This window comes from Erythrolamprus reginae, chromosome 2 (genome assembly GCF_031021105.1).
Source record: "Erythrolamprus reginae isolate rEryReg1 chromosome 2, rEryReg1.hap1, whole genome shotgun sequence".
Taxonomy (NCBI): Eukaryota; Metazoa; Chordata; class Lepidosauria; order Squamata; family Dipsadidae; genus Erythrolamprus; species Erythrolamprus reginae.
In genome coordinates, this window is record NC_091951.1 from 53436663 (window position 1) to 53452352 (window position 15690).

Consider the following 15690-nt stretch of genomic DNA (forward strand, 5'->3'; position numbering starts at 1 on the left):
ACAAAAAGAACTTCTATGTGGCATGTGTACAGAGAATTCTTGGGAAAAAATGATTTCATAGAAAAAGGGTGTTTTCAGTAATACCAGTGAAAAATACCAGAGAATTTAACTGGAATTCATTCATGCTCTCCCGTTTATTGCTAGATCAGTACTTAATTTTTTTATATTGAATTTACTTTTCTTAGTTTGAAATTATAAGTAGAACCAGGTATTCCACATGTACTACCTCTTAATTATGGTGTACACTAAAAGTAATTTGTAAATCACAACCCCCATTAATTATATGGACAACTGTTCAATTAAAATAGTATAGAACAGTGTTTCTCGACCTTGGCAAATTTAAGCTGGATGGACTTCAATTCCCAGAATTCCCTAGCCAGTCACAAATAATGTGTGTTTCTTGGACATAATTAATTATGTTTAATACATACCGTTAGAGAGTTAGTTTGAAGTAGTGATTGAAGCAGCAGGCTAGAAACCTGGAGACTTCTAGTCATGCCTTAGGCACAAAGCCAGTTGGGTGACCTTCGGCCAGTTCCCCCCCTCCCCAATTGAAAAGGAAGCCATGCCAAATCATTTCTGATAAGTGAAAAAAACTGCGGGGATTTGTCCAGGCAGTTGCCAGGCATTAACACAGACTCAAAGAAACAAAAAAGGAAAGAAAAATGCATACCATTACAATATTTCTGCTTGATCAGATTCTAAATTTAGAAATTGTGTAGTCACTGCAGATATATGGGGATATGAGCAGATGTCAGCTCTTTGAACACTTTTATACTGTATATAACTGCCACATGTAATGAATTTGATTTATCATGAAATAATAAACACAGTATGATTATAGTTTATTAATTGTATTTTTTTAAAATGCTATTATATTTTCATGAGAAAGTTGGGCAAGACAGACTTAGATATATTACACTAAGCCAGAGGTCTCCTATCTTTTTCTTCTGTAACTTTTTTTCCCTTTAACACTCACCCCAAACTCAAGGTTGATCTAGAAGACTTTGTGAAAATTACATGATCCTGAATAGTACTAAAAAAAATAGCTAGATTGTTCACTTAGAGGTAATGTAAAGTAGTGATTAAGGCATTGGAGGACCCAAATTCAAGCCCAGTGTCAGTTTTAAAAATACACTGACTTTGGGACAAACATTATCTTACAACATTGCTACAGTGGATACAAATGAAAGACATGCCTTAAGATTTTCCTAAAATAAATAATCCATCCATTTGAGGGAGCCATTTGGCCTAGTGGTTAAGGCACCAGCTAGAAACTGAGAGACCATGGATTCTAGTTCTATCTTAGTTATAAAAATGGGCTGAGGGACTTCGAGGCAGTCACTCTGTCTCAGCCCATTTCACCTCACAGGGTTGTTATTGCAGGAAGATGTGTTTGACATGCAGAATTCAAATGAAGAAATAAATTGTAGACCTTTATTCTTTATTAGTGTATTGCTGAAGAGTCTAATCCTTTTTGTGCACTCAGGTCTCTCATGTCTGTGCCTAATTTCTACAATCATTTTACAGCCTGAACTAATTTAATATTTTCACTTTCTAGACACATTCCCTAACTCAGCGAAGAGCTGTGCAGGGGCGGAGGAAACGATTTGATTTATTACTAGCTGAGCACAAAAGCAAAACCAGGGAAAAAGAATTACTCCGCCATTTGGATCATCATCAGCAGATGCCCCTTCTCAGGGAACCACATCCCTCACCTTCAAGGACTTCCCAGGAGCTGCACCAAAATTCTCATGGAGTTATTCCTACAGAATCAAAGCCTTTAGTACCTAATAAACCCAAACCTCACACCCCCAGTCTTCCAAGGTAAGTATCCTGAACAGGTTGGAATGAGTGTCTTATGATCTCTCCTCCCCCTCAGTTATCATCCCAGTGGTGTGTTGATGTTACCTTGTGATGATGGGTGTCTGTTCCTGAACAAATTCACAAAATTAGTGATTTGCTGAATTATTTCCATCCAAATAATTTGTCACTATTACCATTTCTCTTCAGTCGGTGACACTGCTACATGCTTTTGTGTGGCACTTACCCAAATACTTAGTATTACCTCCACTTCTAAATTTAGCACAATAATAAATTAAGAAAGATAAATGATAAAATGTTTTCAAGAGAATGATTCAAGCCAATCAGCTGTAAGCAAGTGCTGTACACCTACCCCATCTACAGCTTCCAAAAGAAAGATGAGTAAAATATAGTGAGGAATGTAAAAACAAAAATATTTATCTGATCTTCCTGGTTCTTTTTAGTTTGTTTATTTGTTTGGCTGTGTCTGTAATAGTTGATCCTTTTAATTTACCTATGATACACAGAAGTCATTTCACAGTTGGCTTGAATATGCTTGTGAGGTGGGAGGATGGAAATAGACTCCCATTACTTTTACACTATAAACAATTGGATGTGTGTAAAATTAAATTACTGGAAAAACCATTGAGCCACAATAACTGTCCCTGATCTTTGTTGTTCAGAGAAAGTTGTTATTCTGCCATGATTTTTCATCACTGCTGTTTTATTGTTACTACACATTTAGTGGTTAGTCTCAAAGTCACTTTAATGGGCAACACTGTCACATTAACTTCATGACCATGAACAGTGATGGGCTACCAAAAATTTTACTACCACACTGTGGGCCTGGCTTATGCATTTTTTTTCAACATCTTTCAATGCAAATTGGGTGTTCTGGGGTGGAGCTCCAAATTTTGCTACAGGAACTGCACTTCCTGACCGTTCCCATAGGAGCCTATCACTGGCTATGAGCATGGTCTAGGAATCCTAGAATTTTAGAGTTGGAAAGGATCATCTAGCTCTTATCCTGCCTAAAAATCCCAAAGATAAATGAGAAAACCCATAAGTAGACTGATTCATTGTTGCTCAGATCTTACCATTAGATCTATCAAATCTACATTGCCTTAAAGTCAGTTTTTTTCAAAACTCCTGACAAGTGCCTGGACAAATCCTTGTAATTTTCTTAGCCTGATTTTAGAAATGGTTTGTCATTGTACCTTTGTAGAGTTGAAAAAGAGTGATTGGTCCAAGATCATTTGGCTGATTTTATTCCTAAGGCAGGACTAGAACTTACAATTTCCCAGTTTCTAGCCTGCTACCTTAACCATTACACCAAACTGATTCTCAGTAGGCAATTTTCCAAGGCCCCAGAAGGAAACAGGAAACAATGCAAACTAATCATGGAAAGAAACAACTTAGAACTAAGAAGAAATTTCCTAAAAGCGAGAACTATTAACCAGTGGAACAACATGTCTTCAGAAGTTCTGGGCGCTCCACCACTGGAGGTTTTTAAGACAAGTGTGGACAGCCACTTGTCTGGAATGGTATAGGACAGTGATGGCTAATCTTTTCCGGACTGAGTGCTTAAAGTGTGCACATGTCTGAAACCCCACAATGCAATGTACACCCCCTGTGCACACGCCCCACTCCTGTGCATGCGTGAGTGACAAGTGAATGCATCTCCCCTGCATGCAGTAGAGGCCTAAAGGCCCGCTGGCCAGCGAGAGGCAGGCATGCATACACGTCAGAGCTGAATTGGGGCAATGGCTCACATGCCATCAGAGAGGGTGCTGGGTGCCACCTCTGGCACACATGCCATAGGTGCGCCATCACAGGTATAGGACATCCTGCTATTAGGGGGTTGGACTAGAAGACTTCCAGGATCTCTTTCAACTGTGTTATTCTGTTAATGCCTTAATCTCTTTTCCCCCTGTGATATTTACATTGGATTAATGTATCATTTCACTGGGCCTTTAAATTTCATGTTCTATTCATAAAACCACCATATAACAATTATTTTATGTGTAAGTTTACAAAGGAGATAAAATGTTATGATGGAATCTGTGACACCTAGTACTGATGTTGTGTAAGCTTTCTAATATTACCTTTATTCAATGATCCCTCTTGTCTGCAGGCCTCCAGGCTGTCCTGGCCAGCACAGTGGGAATGCCCCTAGTGAGTCTCCATCACTCCATGAATCTCCACATGGTCCCTTGCCTGCAGCTGAGCCAACATCTCGGTTATCCAGTGACGAGGGAGAATGTGATGAAAAAGAAGAGCCTGTTGAAAAACTGGATTGTCTTTACTCGGATCATCATCCTCAAGCTGCTGCTGTATGTCGTAGTCAATACTTTCCTGAGTTATATTTAAAAGCTATATATTAGCAGCTGCTTTAGTTGCCTTGCCTAGAGAAGATGGAAATGCATGTAAAGGTTTCCTGCAGATGACAAATACTGGAGTTGGTCATGATTGGTGTAATGCGCATTAGGTTATTCCGGGGTTTAAGAAGTCATTATGATGGCAGAATAGAAGAAACTTCATTGGACATCTAGTGTTCTAAAACGATATTTCTCAACCTTGGTCACTTGAAGACTTGTGGACTTCAACTCTCAGAATTCCTTAGCCAGCAATGCTATCTGGGGAATTCTGGGAGTTAAAGTCCACATATCTTCAAAATGGCCAAGGTTGAGAAAGAAGACTTACTACATAAGAAATCCTAGGAGGTGTGAGTTGAGAGGCATATACCCTGTTTCCCCCAAAATAAGACATCCTCTGATAATAAGCCCAAGTGGGCTTTTGAGTGCATGTCAATAATTAGAGAAACACCTTTCAGCTGTGGCGAGGGGGGCATTTGCCCAGGTTCGCCTGGTGCACCAGTTGCAGCCCTATCTGGACCGGGAGTCACTGCTCACAGTCACTCATGCCCTCATCACCTCGAGGCTCGACTACTGTAACGCTCTCTACATGGGGCTACCTTTGAAAAGTGTTCGGAAACTTCCGATCGTGCAGAATGCAGCTGCGAGAGCAATCATGGGCTTCCCCAAATATGCCCATGTTACACCAACACTCCGCAGTCTGCATTGGCTGCCGACCAGTTTCCGGTCACAATTCAAAGTGCTGGTTATGACCTATAAAGCCCTTCATGGCACCGGACCAGATTATCTCAGGGACTGCTTTCTGCTGCACGAATCCCAGTGACCAGTTAGGTCCCACAGAGTGGGCCTTCTCCGGGTCCCGTCAACTAAACAATGTCGCTTGGCGGGACCCAGGGGAAGAGCCTTCTCTGTGGCGGCCCCGGCCCTCTGGAACCAACTCCCCCCAGAGATTAGAATTGCCCCCACCCTCCTTGCCTTTTGTAAGCTGCTTAAAACCCACCTCTGCCGCCAGGCATGGGGGAATTGAGATATTCTTTCCCCCTAGGCCTTTACAATTTTATGCATGGTATTCTGTACGTATGTTTGGTTTTATAATAAGGGTTTTTAACTGTTTTAGTATTGGATTATTATTATATACTGTTTTATTGTTGTTGTTAGCCACCCCGAGTCTGCGGAGAGGGGCGGCATACAAATCCAATAAATAAATAAATAAAATAAGGTCAAGCGCTTATTTCAGGGTTAAAAAATAAAAATAAGATAAGGTGTTATTTTCAGGAAGACACGGTTTCTAAAATGGTGGACATTTATTGTAACTTAATTGCAGGTATTAAGTTTCATTTTGACTTGATTTTATTTGCTAAAGCATTGTTTGTTGATTAAATACATCTTGCAGTTAGTAAAATTAAAATCATATTCTTGTTCTCCTTGCCTTCCCAGTTTTGCACATTTGGTAGTCGACAAATCGGAAGAGGTTACTACGTGTTCGATAAGCGGTGGAACCATATCCGATGTGCACTTAATGTCATGGTGGACAAACATCTTAATTCACAGATGTGGAAGTGAGTTGACACTGGAGAGTTTCTAATTTATTTCACTGTTAATGTTTTTTATTTGTGTGTAAAGACCAAAGAAGTGAAAAAAGATTTCTCAGCCTTATTAGCAATTTCTAAATAAAGTATAAATCATTTTTATGGAACCAGGATGAATATTACGATAATTTCCAAGAACAACAGATGTTAAACGGATAGAATGTTGGATTGGAAGTAGCAAGAGATTTCCTTTGAAATATTGCTACAAACTTTGATCATTCCTTAGAAATGAAACTGGTTTTGGAGGGAAAACAGAAAAAAATATGGAGAGAAAATAATTGAGTCCTGTTTGATTATTGTTTCATTGCAGCATAAAAGTTATCTGATTCATCTTTACAGGTACTGGATAGCAGAAAGCACACTATAGTATTTATCAAATGGCAGATCTAATATGTAGCCTTCTAATAAATTCTACGGCCAATGGGCCTAGAATAATTTCTTTCCCTTCTCATTTGATCTCAGATGCATACACTTTGCTCTTTGCCAGAGTCCACCAGGCTTAAACAAGAAAAAATTGAACCCACCTTCCTTCCATTCAGTGCTTGGTTTTTTAAAGCAAGCATCTATCCTAAGAAGAACAAACATGAATGAATTTAGGTTTAAAGTATTTTTTCCCCAGAATTCTATTTTACGCCCACATGTGCCTGCAGAAGGAAGTAGGCTTATGCAAGTGTCTTCGCTGTATCATCTGAGTCATGTTCAGTTGACCTTTGAAAACAGACAAAATAATATGGCCTTTGAAGCACAACCTTTGTTTTGTTTTTTCCTGCTTTCCAGGAAGATTCCTCCCGCAGCAAGCAACTCAGCATCCATCCGTGCTCCCCACCGGACAAGTGCCATGCCCGCATCACAGCACGGTGTCAGCACGACCAGTTCCACGTTACCCACGACCGCTGTGTCCCCTCCAGGGCTTGTGTCTCCCTCGTGTTTATCTCTTAGTGGCAAATCAGTACCATCCCATGGGACTACGCTCAATGCCAACCCTGCTAGTTTTGGTGCCGCAGAACCCACCTGCAGTATGCAATCGAGACAAGGGTCTACATCCCTTTCAACACCTCCAGTGCTTTCCTCAATACCTTCACCTCTGTCCAGAAAACCTCAGAAATTTAAATCCAGCAAGTCTTTTAAGCCTAAGGAAATTTCTGCTAGCAGCGCCAACTGTAACAGTAGCAGTAGCAACAGCGGTAGCGGCAGCTCAGGAAAGAAGCGTAAGAACAGTTCCGCGCTGCCAGCAGCTTCTTCTCATTCCACGGAGTCCTTTAGGAAAAACTGCGTCGTGAACTCTGGAAACTCGGGGGCTTCTTTTCACTCTCCTGTGATGTCTTCATCCCACAGTGTTGGCCTCAACTGTATGACTAGTAAAGCGAACTCGCTTAGCCTCAAGCATGACCAATCAGGGAGGGGGCCTCCAACGGGGAGCCCTGCAGAATCGATAAAACGAATGAGCGTGATGGTGAACAGTGGCGATTCTACCCTCTCGCTGGGACCGTTCATTCACCAGTCCAGCGAACTGACTGTAAACTCGCACGGCGGGTTTTCACATTCACATCCTTCCCTAGATAAACTCATAGGAAAAAAAAGAAAGGCCGGGCCTGGTTCAAGTAGCCTAAGTAGCAACAGCAGCAGCAGCAGCAGCAGCAAAGCAAGCAAGATTGCCAAATTGCCACCGGTGAACAACATTCACACAAAACACACTGGTGCAATCCCAGGGACACAAGGATTGATGAACAATTCTATTCTTCATCAGGTATGAAATCTTAACTTGGGTCAGACTTGACAACAGGCAGATGCATCGTGGTGCCATTCCAAAACTTTGCTTATATTTGAAAAACAGAAAATATAACAGAGGGTTGGCCTAGAAGACCCCCAAGGTCCCTTCCAACTCTGTTAAAGACTTGTTATGAAGTTAGATTTTAGCTACCTTGGCTGTATTTTTGCTTTTCTTTTTTAAAAAAAAAAACATATTTCATAGTAACTTGGGTGTAATTCATTCCATATATTTTCAGAGTTGTTGAATCTTCCAAGTGCAGCATAAATGTCTTGAGAAGAGAAATGACATGCTGGTGCCCCCCCCCTCCTTTTTAAAAAAATGTTTGGCTTTTCTTTCACCAGCCAGAGAAGGGGGAAAGATTCATGTGTATTTGAGGATTTTTCCTTCTCATGGCCATCATGTCTGAGAAACTGCTGAAAAAAGTGGTAGAAAATCACTGTGATAACGCTAATTATATTAAATTAAATGAATTAATCCCACAAACATTATTACTCCATAGATCAGTAATTTCTGAAACTGATACCAATACTGCAGCCAGAATGACTATGGTCTGGTAATTGTAGGTGCGGACTTTTGTTGATATGAGAAGGGTCTAGCAAATCATAATAAATTAGGGGAAGGAAATCATATTGCTAAAGGAACATATTGAATTATGTTTTTAAAGAGTCATTCTGTTGATCAGTAAACGTACTAATGTTTTACAATTTTTTCTGTTATTTTGGACCCTTTTGATAAGATGGTTGTATTACCTTTGAGCTTATGAGAAAGGATCGAGTAAATGCTTTCTGGACTTAACAAACAATATCTGTACTCTGTAACGAATAGTCCTTTATAAAAGCATTTCATGTTGATCAGTGGAAATAAGCAAAGCAAACACTGCTCTTCCCCATCAGTCCTAGAATCTGCCAAAGCATAATCCTTGCATCCCAAACTGTGTAACTAGGTATGGTTTGAGACATTATATTTATCTTTTGTTTTTCTTTCTCTCCATCTCCCACTTGTGTAAAAGCCAAAGGCACGTCCCTAGCAGTTGACAGTACCATGACAGAACTGGATTGTTTTCACTACAAGCAGAAAAAAAATATATCTCCATCTGGAAATTCTGGACTCCCTGATGCCTTTTGAGTTCTCCCAGCTTCCCACAGTTCTCAGGTGTGGAAATCTACTAGTCTGTCACTCAATCAAGGAGAATCCCTGAAGCCATGTCTGTAGCAACAGAGATTGGAAATGGATACTGGATTGCCGTTCAGCCACAGGATTATTCCTATCAGTGTTACCAGTGGTCTGGACTGCTTGCTACACATCCCTGTGAGGTTTTATTTACAGGAGTACATCATTTTTGCCACTAATTCAAACAAGATTGGTTGGGCAAAGCAGTGTTTGGGAAAGAATATTTACTATGAACTTGTGTGGTCTTTTCTTTACCGATAGTGTCATAGGCCTAATTAACCGCTCTTTTGGCACTGCCCTAGTGAAAACCCTTCCAGAAGGGGGCACAAATGTGTTAGGCACAATAAAACAGACAGAAAAGCCCTCCAGAAGGGAATATGGCTTTAGTGTTTTATAGCAATGTTCCTTGATTGGGATACAAAAATAAAATAAATAAAAATAAAGATAGCACAATTTAGAAATGAAAGTCTACATTTTGCCCAGCCTTTTATAAGTAATTTGGGATAAGAAGCTGACAGGAGTTCTTAAAACAGAACACAAGTTTGGGGTCATCACCCAGAAACTAAAAAGCATATTTTAATTGTGAAACCACATGGTACAGAACAATTTTTAATAGGAGTTGTCCACCAACTGCCTCATCTCCTTCATTCCTTCCAGTGGAGGGTTGTGTAGGGTTTCTATACAAGACCCACTGAAAAGAACGAAGGTTGCGCAGTGGCATTCTTTGGAGGAGGATGGTACCTGCTTGATTCCGAAATAAAATTGCTTTGATTCTGATAGACAGGCTGATGCAAAACTCTTGAATCCAAAATGGTGAATGACCTCTAAATCTTAATTCCCAAAGAATATATTCTTGACCTAAACTGTATGCCATACACCTTTGTTGTTTTGGGGAGATGTGGGTGGGGAAGAATGGAAACTGAAACCAAAAAGAAAAAAAATCCTTTTAAAAAAAACCTAAATTGCAATCATCTGTAACACTAAATTTTCTGTGCTACTTTTCTTGAAAGATTTTTCCAGCAAGTTGATAACTTTGTTCACACAACCAAATCACCTTTTTTCTGAAGTCCACCTTCAGATTCTTTTTCTGATGACTGCATTAAGTGCCAGTTCAGGTTCTGAGCTCAGTATTAAATTTACCCCTTGCATTACCAGTTTATAACAGGGGGGGAGGGGTAATGAGTCATTCAGTCCCCACTGATACCTTTTTTCCCCCCTTTTAAGCAAAAAGGATTTTTTTTGGGGGGGGGGTGGAAGGGCTTTAACACTACTATATGATCTGGTTTGATTGTGAGAGTAGTGAACCTTGAAAAACAACCTGGAATTTTACACATTTTGTTTGAAAGGGAGAGGAAACGATCAATCCAAACCATAGGACATAATCCATGGGGAATTTTCCTTCTGCAATTCTATTTTTTTAAAAATGCACTTCCTGTCCTTTTTGTAATAGGGTGTGTTTTGGAGTATCGATTCAGACGCTCCTTTCCTCCCCAGTGAGAGTTCACATTTGGCAAGGCCAGACTTTCAGCATGTTTTATTTTCACATCTTCTCAGAGATGCACCTGCAAAAGTGTTGCACTTGTGGGCTCAACACCCAATTTTCCAGGCTGTTCAATTCCATCTCATGCCTGTCGCTTGAGAACCACACAGTCTAAAGAGTTAACCCTTACTGAGGGAGGAAACAGATCATCTGAATCTACCCGCAATAGGGCTTGTGAAGATGTTCTCGATGAAATACGCCTGTAGACTTCTGCCTTAAATGGGCACCAGATTTTGCTGAGATTAAGACAATCTGAGCCTATCTAATTCACACAGCCCAGCCTCTCTCTCTCTCTCTCTCTCTCTCCCCCCCTACTACGGTGGTGCACTGCACATCAGGGATTCTAAAGCCACCACGAGCAGTAGATGCTTGGGGTCTTTTTTGTTGTTGTTGTTGTTGTCGTCCTTGGTTGATTTTTAACCTGTTGAGATTTTCAAATCAACATGAAATTTGCTAGTGAATTATTTAAAAACACAGTGAAGAAACAAGACTCTATGCAGACAACTCTAAAGCCTTGAATTCACAAAAGATCATGTTGGGGTGTGGGGTTTTTTTTAAATAAAGTAAAGGAATAATATTATGGACACTGATGATTATGCAAATATTAAAAGTGACTGCATTGTGGAGAAAGGGGAATTTTAAACCACCCTTCCTTAGATAGAGAATATTGTTAAAAAATGTGAAGACCTCTTAATTGGCTTATTTGGAAAGTAGGGAAGGAACAACCAAAGTAATGTATCTGCCTGGCAGAGAAAGTAGATATAGGTTCCATCCCACGTGTTAGGTATTTTCAATCACAAGTGCAATTTGGTTTTTAACCTTTGAAGGCTGACCTTTTCCATGAGTTAAAATCTTAGTGGCTTTAAGTACTCGAAAATATACTTCTTTTATAAATATTCTGTTACTCTGAGCATATCAAAGCAAGTCCCAAACTCCTTAAAACATGCAGATCTCTGTGGAAAGTTCAACAGTGTTTAATTTAAATAGGTTGCACAGCTATGGACCCAATTCCCACTGCGAATGCCTGCGTGCAAGCTATGTTGAAAGCACTGGGAACTTCACACAAAACACAGCCATGTTGTTGCACAGAGCTCGCCCGGTGCGTTTGGTAGGGCTTAAATGCATAAAAGGCATTCTAAGGTGGAATTACGTCTTGCATCTGGCTCTTAAGGCCTATAGTTTTATAATTTCTATGAATAGAAGTGGAAGATGTTAATTTATGCCTGCCCTCAAAAGTGTAGACCTGCTTAACTATTAGGCAAACAATATTCCATTTTTGGGAGCTTAGTAATGAATGGAGTAATTGTTTTTGAATCTTTTATTGTCTGACAACATTCTCATTGTAAATAATTAAGGAACTTTCAAATTTAATTTATCTTGCAAAATTTGCAGTGACTGGGTTATTAGAATGATTTTAATTTAAGAGATACGATTTTTATAGACTTCCCTGCTTCTCATTATGACTCCTGCAGTTTTCTTAACCTAAAAAAATAATAATAATAAATGTTGCAATGGTGAACAAAGAAATATGAAAAAAAAATAATGAAACCCATAATTTTGTACCTTTATTTTGGAATTTCTTGTTCTATTATAAATATTGAAGTATCCCTATTTCAGAAAACATATTTTGTTAAATTGATTGTACATATTTAAATATGTATTTTTGCACAGGTCGGGTGTTTTTTTTCTTATATCCAGTTTTTGGTACAATTGAAAATCATCTAGTATTTATTAATTAACAAAGGAAAAAAAGCAAATACCCTTTTTTGATATAATTTTGAAGTGGTTCACTGCCAAGCCAATAGCATAATGCCTACTTTGCAGTTTTTAAGGGATGCCTCTGTCTGGGGATGGGGAGAAGGGCATTTTGTCCCTTGTCTTGGAAGTTGCTCAATACAAGTGAAACTCCTATGCCCCCAGCTTCTCCAGTTTTTAGCGGTGAGGCAAGGTCTCATCAGGTGGCATGTTGTTGACCTAATCTGGTATATACGGAATAGCTTAACAATTGCCTGATTTCCAGAAGGCTACATTTAGTTGTGACACACTGCTTTTCTTTTCTTTTTAATTTTAGCATTTGTGTGTACATGTATGTGCACACAGGTGTGAGTCTTTATATGGTTTAAAAACTAATGGAAAAACTGAAAGTGCCTGATTTATATATCTAGATTTTAAGCTTGGACTGTTCTTTAGACAGCTTCTCCTTTAAAGACTTGAATGTTCTGTTTCAAAAAAGAAAAAAAGTCTTTGCTTTTCCCACCCCCATGTGACTTTTCCATTAATGAGGAAGAGAGGATGCAGGGCAATGAGAATCAAACTTGCAAATGATCCAGCTGAAATATGCATCCCTTGGTGCTGTGAAGCAGGGGTCTCCAACCATGGCAACGATTAAGACTTCTGGACTCCAACTCCTGGAGTTCCTGGCTGAAGAATTCTGGGAGTTGAAGTCCACAAGTCTTAAAAGTTGCCAAGGTTGGAGACCCCTGCTGTAAACAATGCCAAGGGGTTCTTCTGCACATAGGTAAGTGAATTCAGACAGCCGTAATTCTGTTGTAATCACATAGAACTTTTTTTTTTAAGGATACAGATGGTTGACATTTTGTATTCCTGGAAAAAAAGTGTTACCACTCAAAGCAATTTTACGAGCTACCTACACAAGCCACTACCACTGTCCTACACAAAATCATCACTGAAATGAACGGGAGTTTGGCAGTGGTTCAAATCCTGGTTCACTTCAGTGAAGACTTCTCCCCTCCTCTCCCCACCCCAACAAACTTCCAAGTGAGCTTGTGCTCCATTTGTAATTTTTTTCCCCCAACCATTTTCCAGTAACTCGTCTTCCGGCAAGAGTTGTTATTGCCAAGTATCCTTTTTTTTTTGTCTCTGTCTTTTGGGGGATTGGTAATTGTAAAGTGAAGGGGATTTGGACTTGAAGATTGTTCTGCTTTCCTTCAGCAGAAAACCTATGTTAAATGCTTTGTGCAAAATACTCTACTTTTTATGAAAGGTGTTTATTGTTATTATTATTATTATTATTATTTTTTAATGAGCACTACATAGTGTCAATGAGAATGTAGGCCATGGAAGCTTCTTGCTTTGGAATTGAGCCTAGCTCCATAGAGAGGGTGGGGGGAAAGCAATCTCCTGTGTAAAATGTGTGAATAGTTTGATAATTTGTATACATATTCAAGAGCATCTGCTCGGAGCTGAACTTTTTGTGTTGGCTGCTGTATAGTACATGAACAAATGTCATGGGGTAGAAAAAAATTACTTTGGATATTTAAAAGAAGAAAATATATAGTCTATTTGTTTTGTAACAGGTTTCTGTAAATAAAATAATTTATACTATTTATAAAAAAAACGTTGTGCTTTTGCTTCATAACCAGAAAAGTAAACTTGTATTTCTTAATCGGATGGATGTGGGCATCTCTAGAAACATACATGCAAAACCAGGGTTTCAACTTTTGTAAGATCTTATATAGCTGTCTGCATCTTCTTACCTCTTCCTGTCAATCAGGTAGGTGCAAAACAGAATTAATCCCTCCTTGACAGTCCCGTAAAGGATTTATCAATATGAAGTAAGCAACATGATACCAGACTGAGTTGTCTCTTGTCTGCTCTAAACATCAGGACACATCGTCACCTCTACTGTATCTGATTGCTAATTTGAGGATGTTTGGACATCAATAGAACAGGAAAAAAGAACAACTTCAAATGACAAGTGAATAAATCGATCACCTCAAATTATAAATTATCACAGAGAAGAGGTAGCTTTGTCAAATTGTTAGAAATCCACACGGAGAGACTAACCTTTGTCTTCACTTATTGGGTGTTGAAAACTGAAAAATGTTTTTGTTCAAGACCAGGAAAGTAAGTGGAATGTCCTCCAAAAAATACAGAAAATGAGAATTCATTGAACCAACTTCATTTTCTCCTGCTATTTCTAGAGGTCATTCCATCACCCAATGAAAATGCAACGGAAAAGGTTAAAAACTCATTATTGAGTATTAGGTAAACTTTGTAATTGCTTTAAAGGATACACTGACAACTCTTGGTTTCTTTCTTTCAATATCTAGCCTTTTTATAGTACAGTATAGGCAATGTTCCCAAGTATTTTGTAATGAAAATCCAGTAACCAAAAATAATGTCCAGGTACCTTCATCATGTCTCTCATTAAAAATCATTGGTCCTAAACATCACTCTGGAATCCTTAGGGAATGCATTGTAGTTATATGTTACAATAATGAATACTCAAAACAAAATAACATTTCCCCCATTCAATTAAAAAAAAATGTTTTCATGATTTGATGGGTCACATGAAGTGTAAATCTGATCTTTCCTCCATCTCATTTGTCTAGTTTGAGATGAAAGTCAGTAGGAATTTCATCTCCGAAATAAGAATTTTGAATCAATAGCTTAAGAATCCATGAAGATTTTCAAAATTGAAATTTTCTTCTTCTTTAAGCAACTGGTAAACATACATGATGCTGCCATCTGCTGTTAGTACTGGGAATCAACTCACTTAAAGTGGTATCTTGAAGAACCACAATGGGTGGACATTTTTTTCCCAGAAACTCCCCAAACATTGGCATAAAATATTAACTCCATCCAAATTCTGAAGTTCAAAACTTCTTGATAATTGCAATAACAATCACTGCTGCTCAGTCCTCACAAAAAGCTGGAACTGTTATGGCCAAAATAACATGTTAACCACTGGATGATCTGAGAATGATCAAACTGATCAACTCCTAGGCTCCTATCTATCAATCAATGCCTGTTAAAATTTTCTGGATGGAATTGTGTTGAAGAAAATACATGTATCAAAAATGTATCACAATCTTGTTAAGTCATGTGTCATTTCTAGGTAACAAATCCATGTTCTGGGTCAGTGATGGTGAACCTTTTTTCCCTCAGGTGAAGCGTGTTTATGGACGCTATCACGCACATGCACATACCATAATTCAATGCCCCCCATGTGCACCACCCCCTGCGCATCCATGACCTCCCCCACTCCTCGACTTCCGATGGGACAGGTAGGCCCATTTTCCGCCCTCCCCAGGCTCCAGAGGCTTCCCTAGAGCCTGGGGAGGGCGAAAAATGGCCTCTCCACCGCCCTGGAGGCCCTCTGGAAGCCAAAAACTCTTTCTGAGCCTTCCCGTGAGACAAAAATCAGCTGGCCGGTGCACACATGCGTGCTGGAAATGAGCTAGGGCAACGGCTCGTGTGCCGGCAGATATGGTTCTGTGTACCTCCTGTGGCACATGTGCCATAGGTTTACCATCACAATTCTAGGTAGTGCAAAGAAGCCAATCCAGTTCACCAGATGCGTGAATGCTGCTACCTGGTGCTAAATTGACCATGTAGTTTTGTTGGTTGATCCTATCGGATTACATTAGGATTGAGATCCAAAAGATTTCTGTGCCCCTCTTAGTATTTCTTACCCAT

General features: G+C 39.4%; 1 protein-coding gene across 2 annotated transcripts in view; it reads left to right on the forward strand.

The window, feature by feature from the left end:
• Positions 1-13606, forward strand: part of ATXN7 (ataxin 7) — a 123511-nt gene extending 109905 nt beyond the window's left edge. For both annotated transcript variants that reach the window (XM_070738157.1, XM_070738158.1), the window contains 5 exons: positions 1562-1827; positions 3938-4136; positions 5616-5737; positions 6545-7514; positions 8548-13606. In XM_070738157.1, coding sequence (XP_070594258.1) covers positions 1562-1827; positions 3938-4136; positions 5616-5737; positions 6545-7514; positions 8548-8565 — 1575 coding nt within the window. In that variant the 3' untranslated portion in view covers positions 8566-13606. The remainder of the gene's footprint in view (positions 1-1561; positions 1828-3937; positions 4137-5615; positions 5738-6544; positions 7515-8547) is intronic.
• The last annotated feature ends 2084 nt before the right edge of the window (positions 13607-15690 follow it).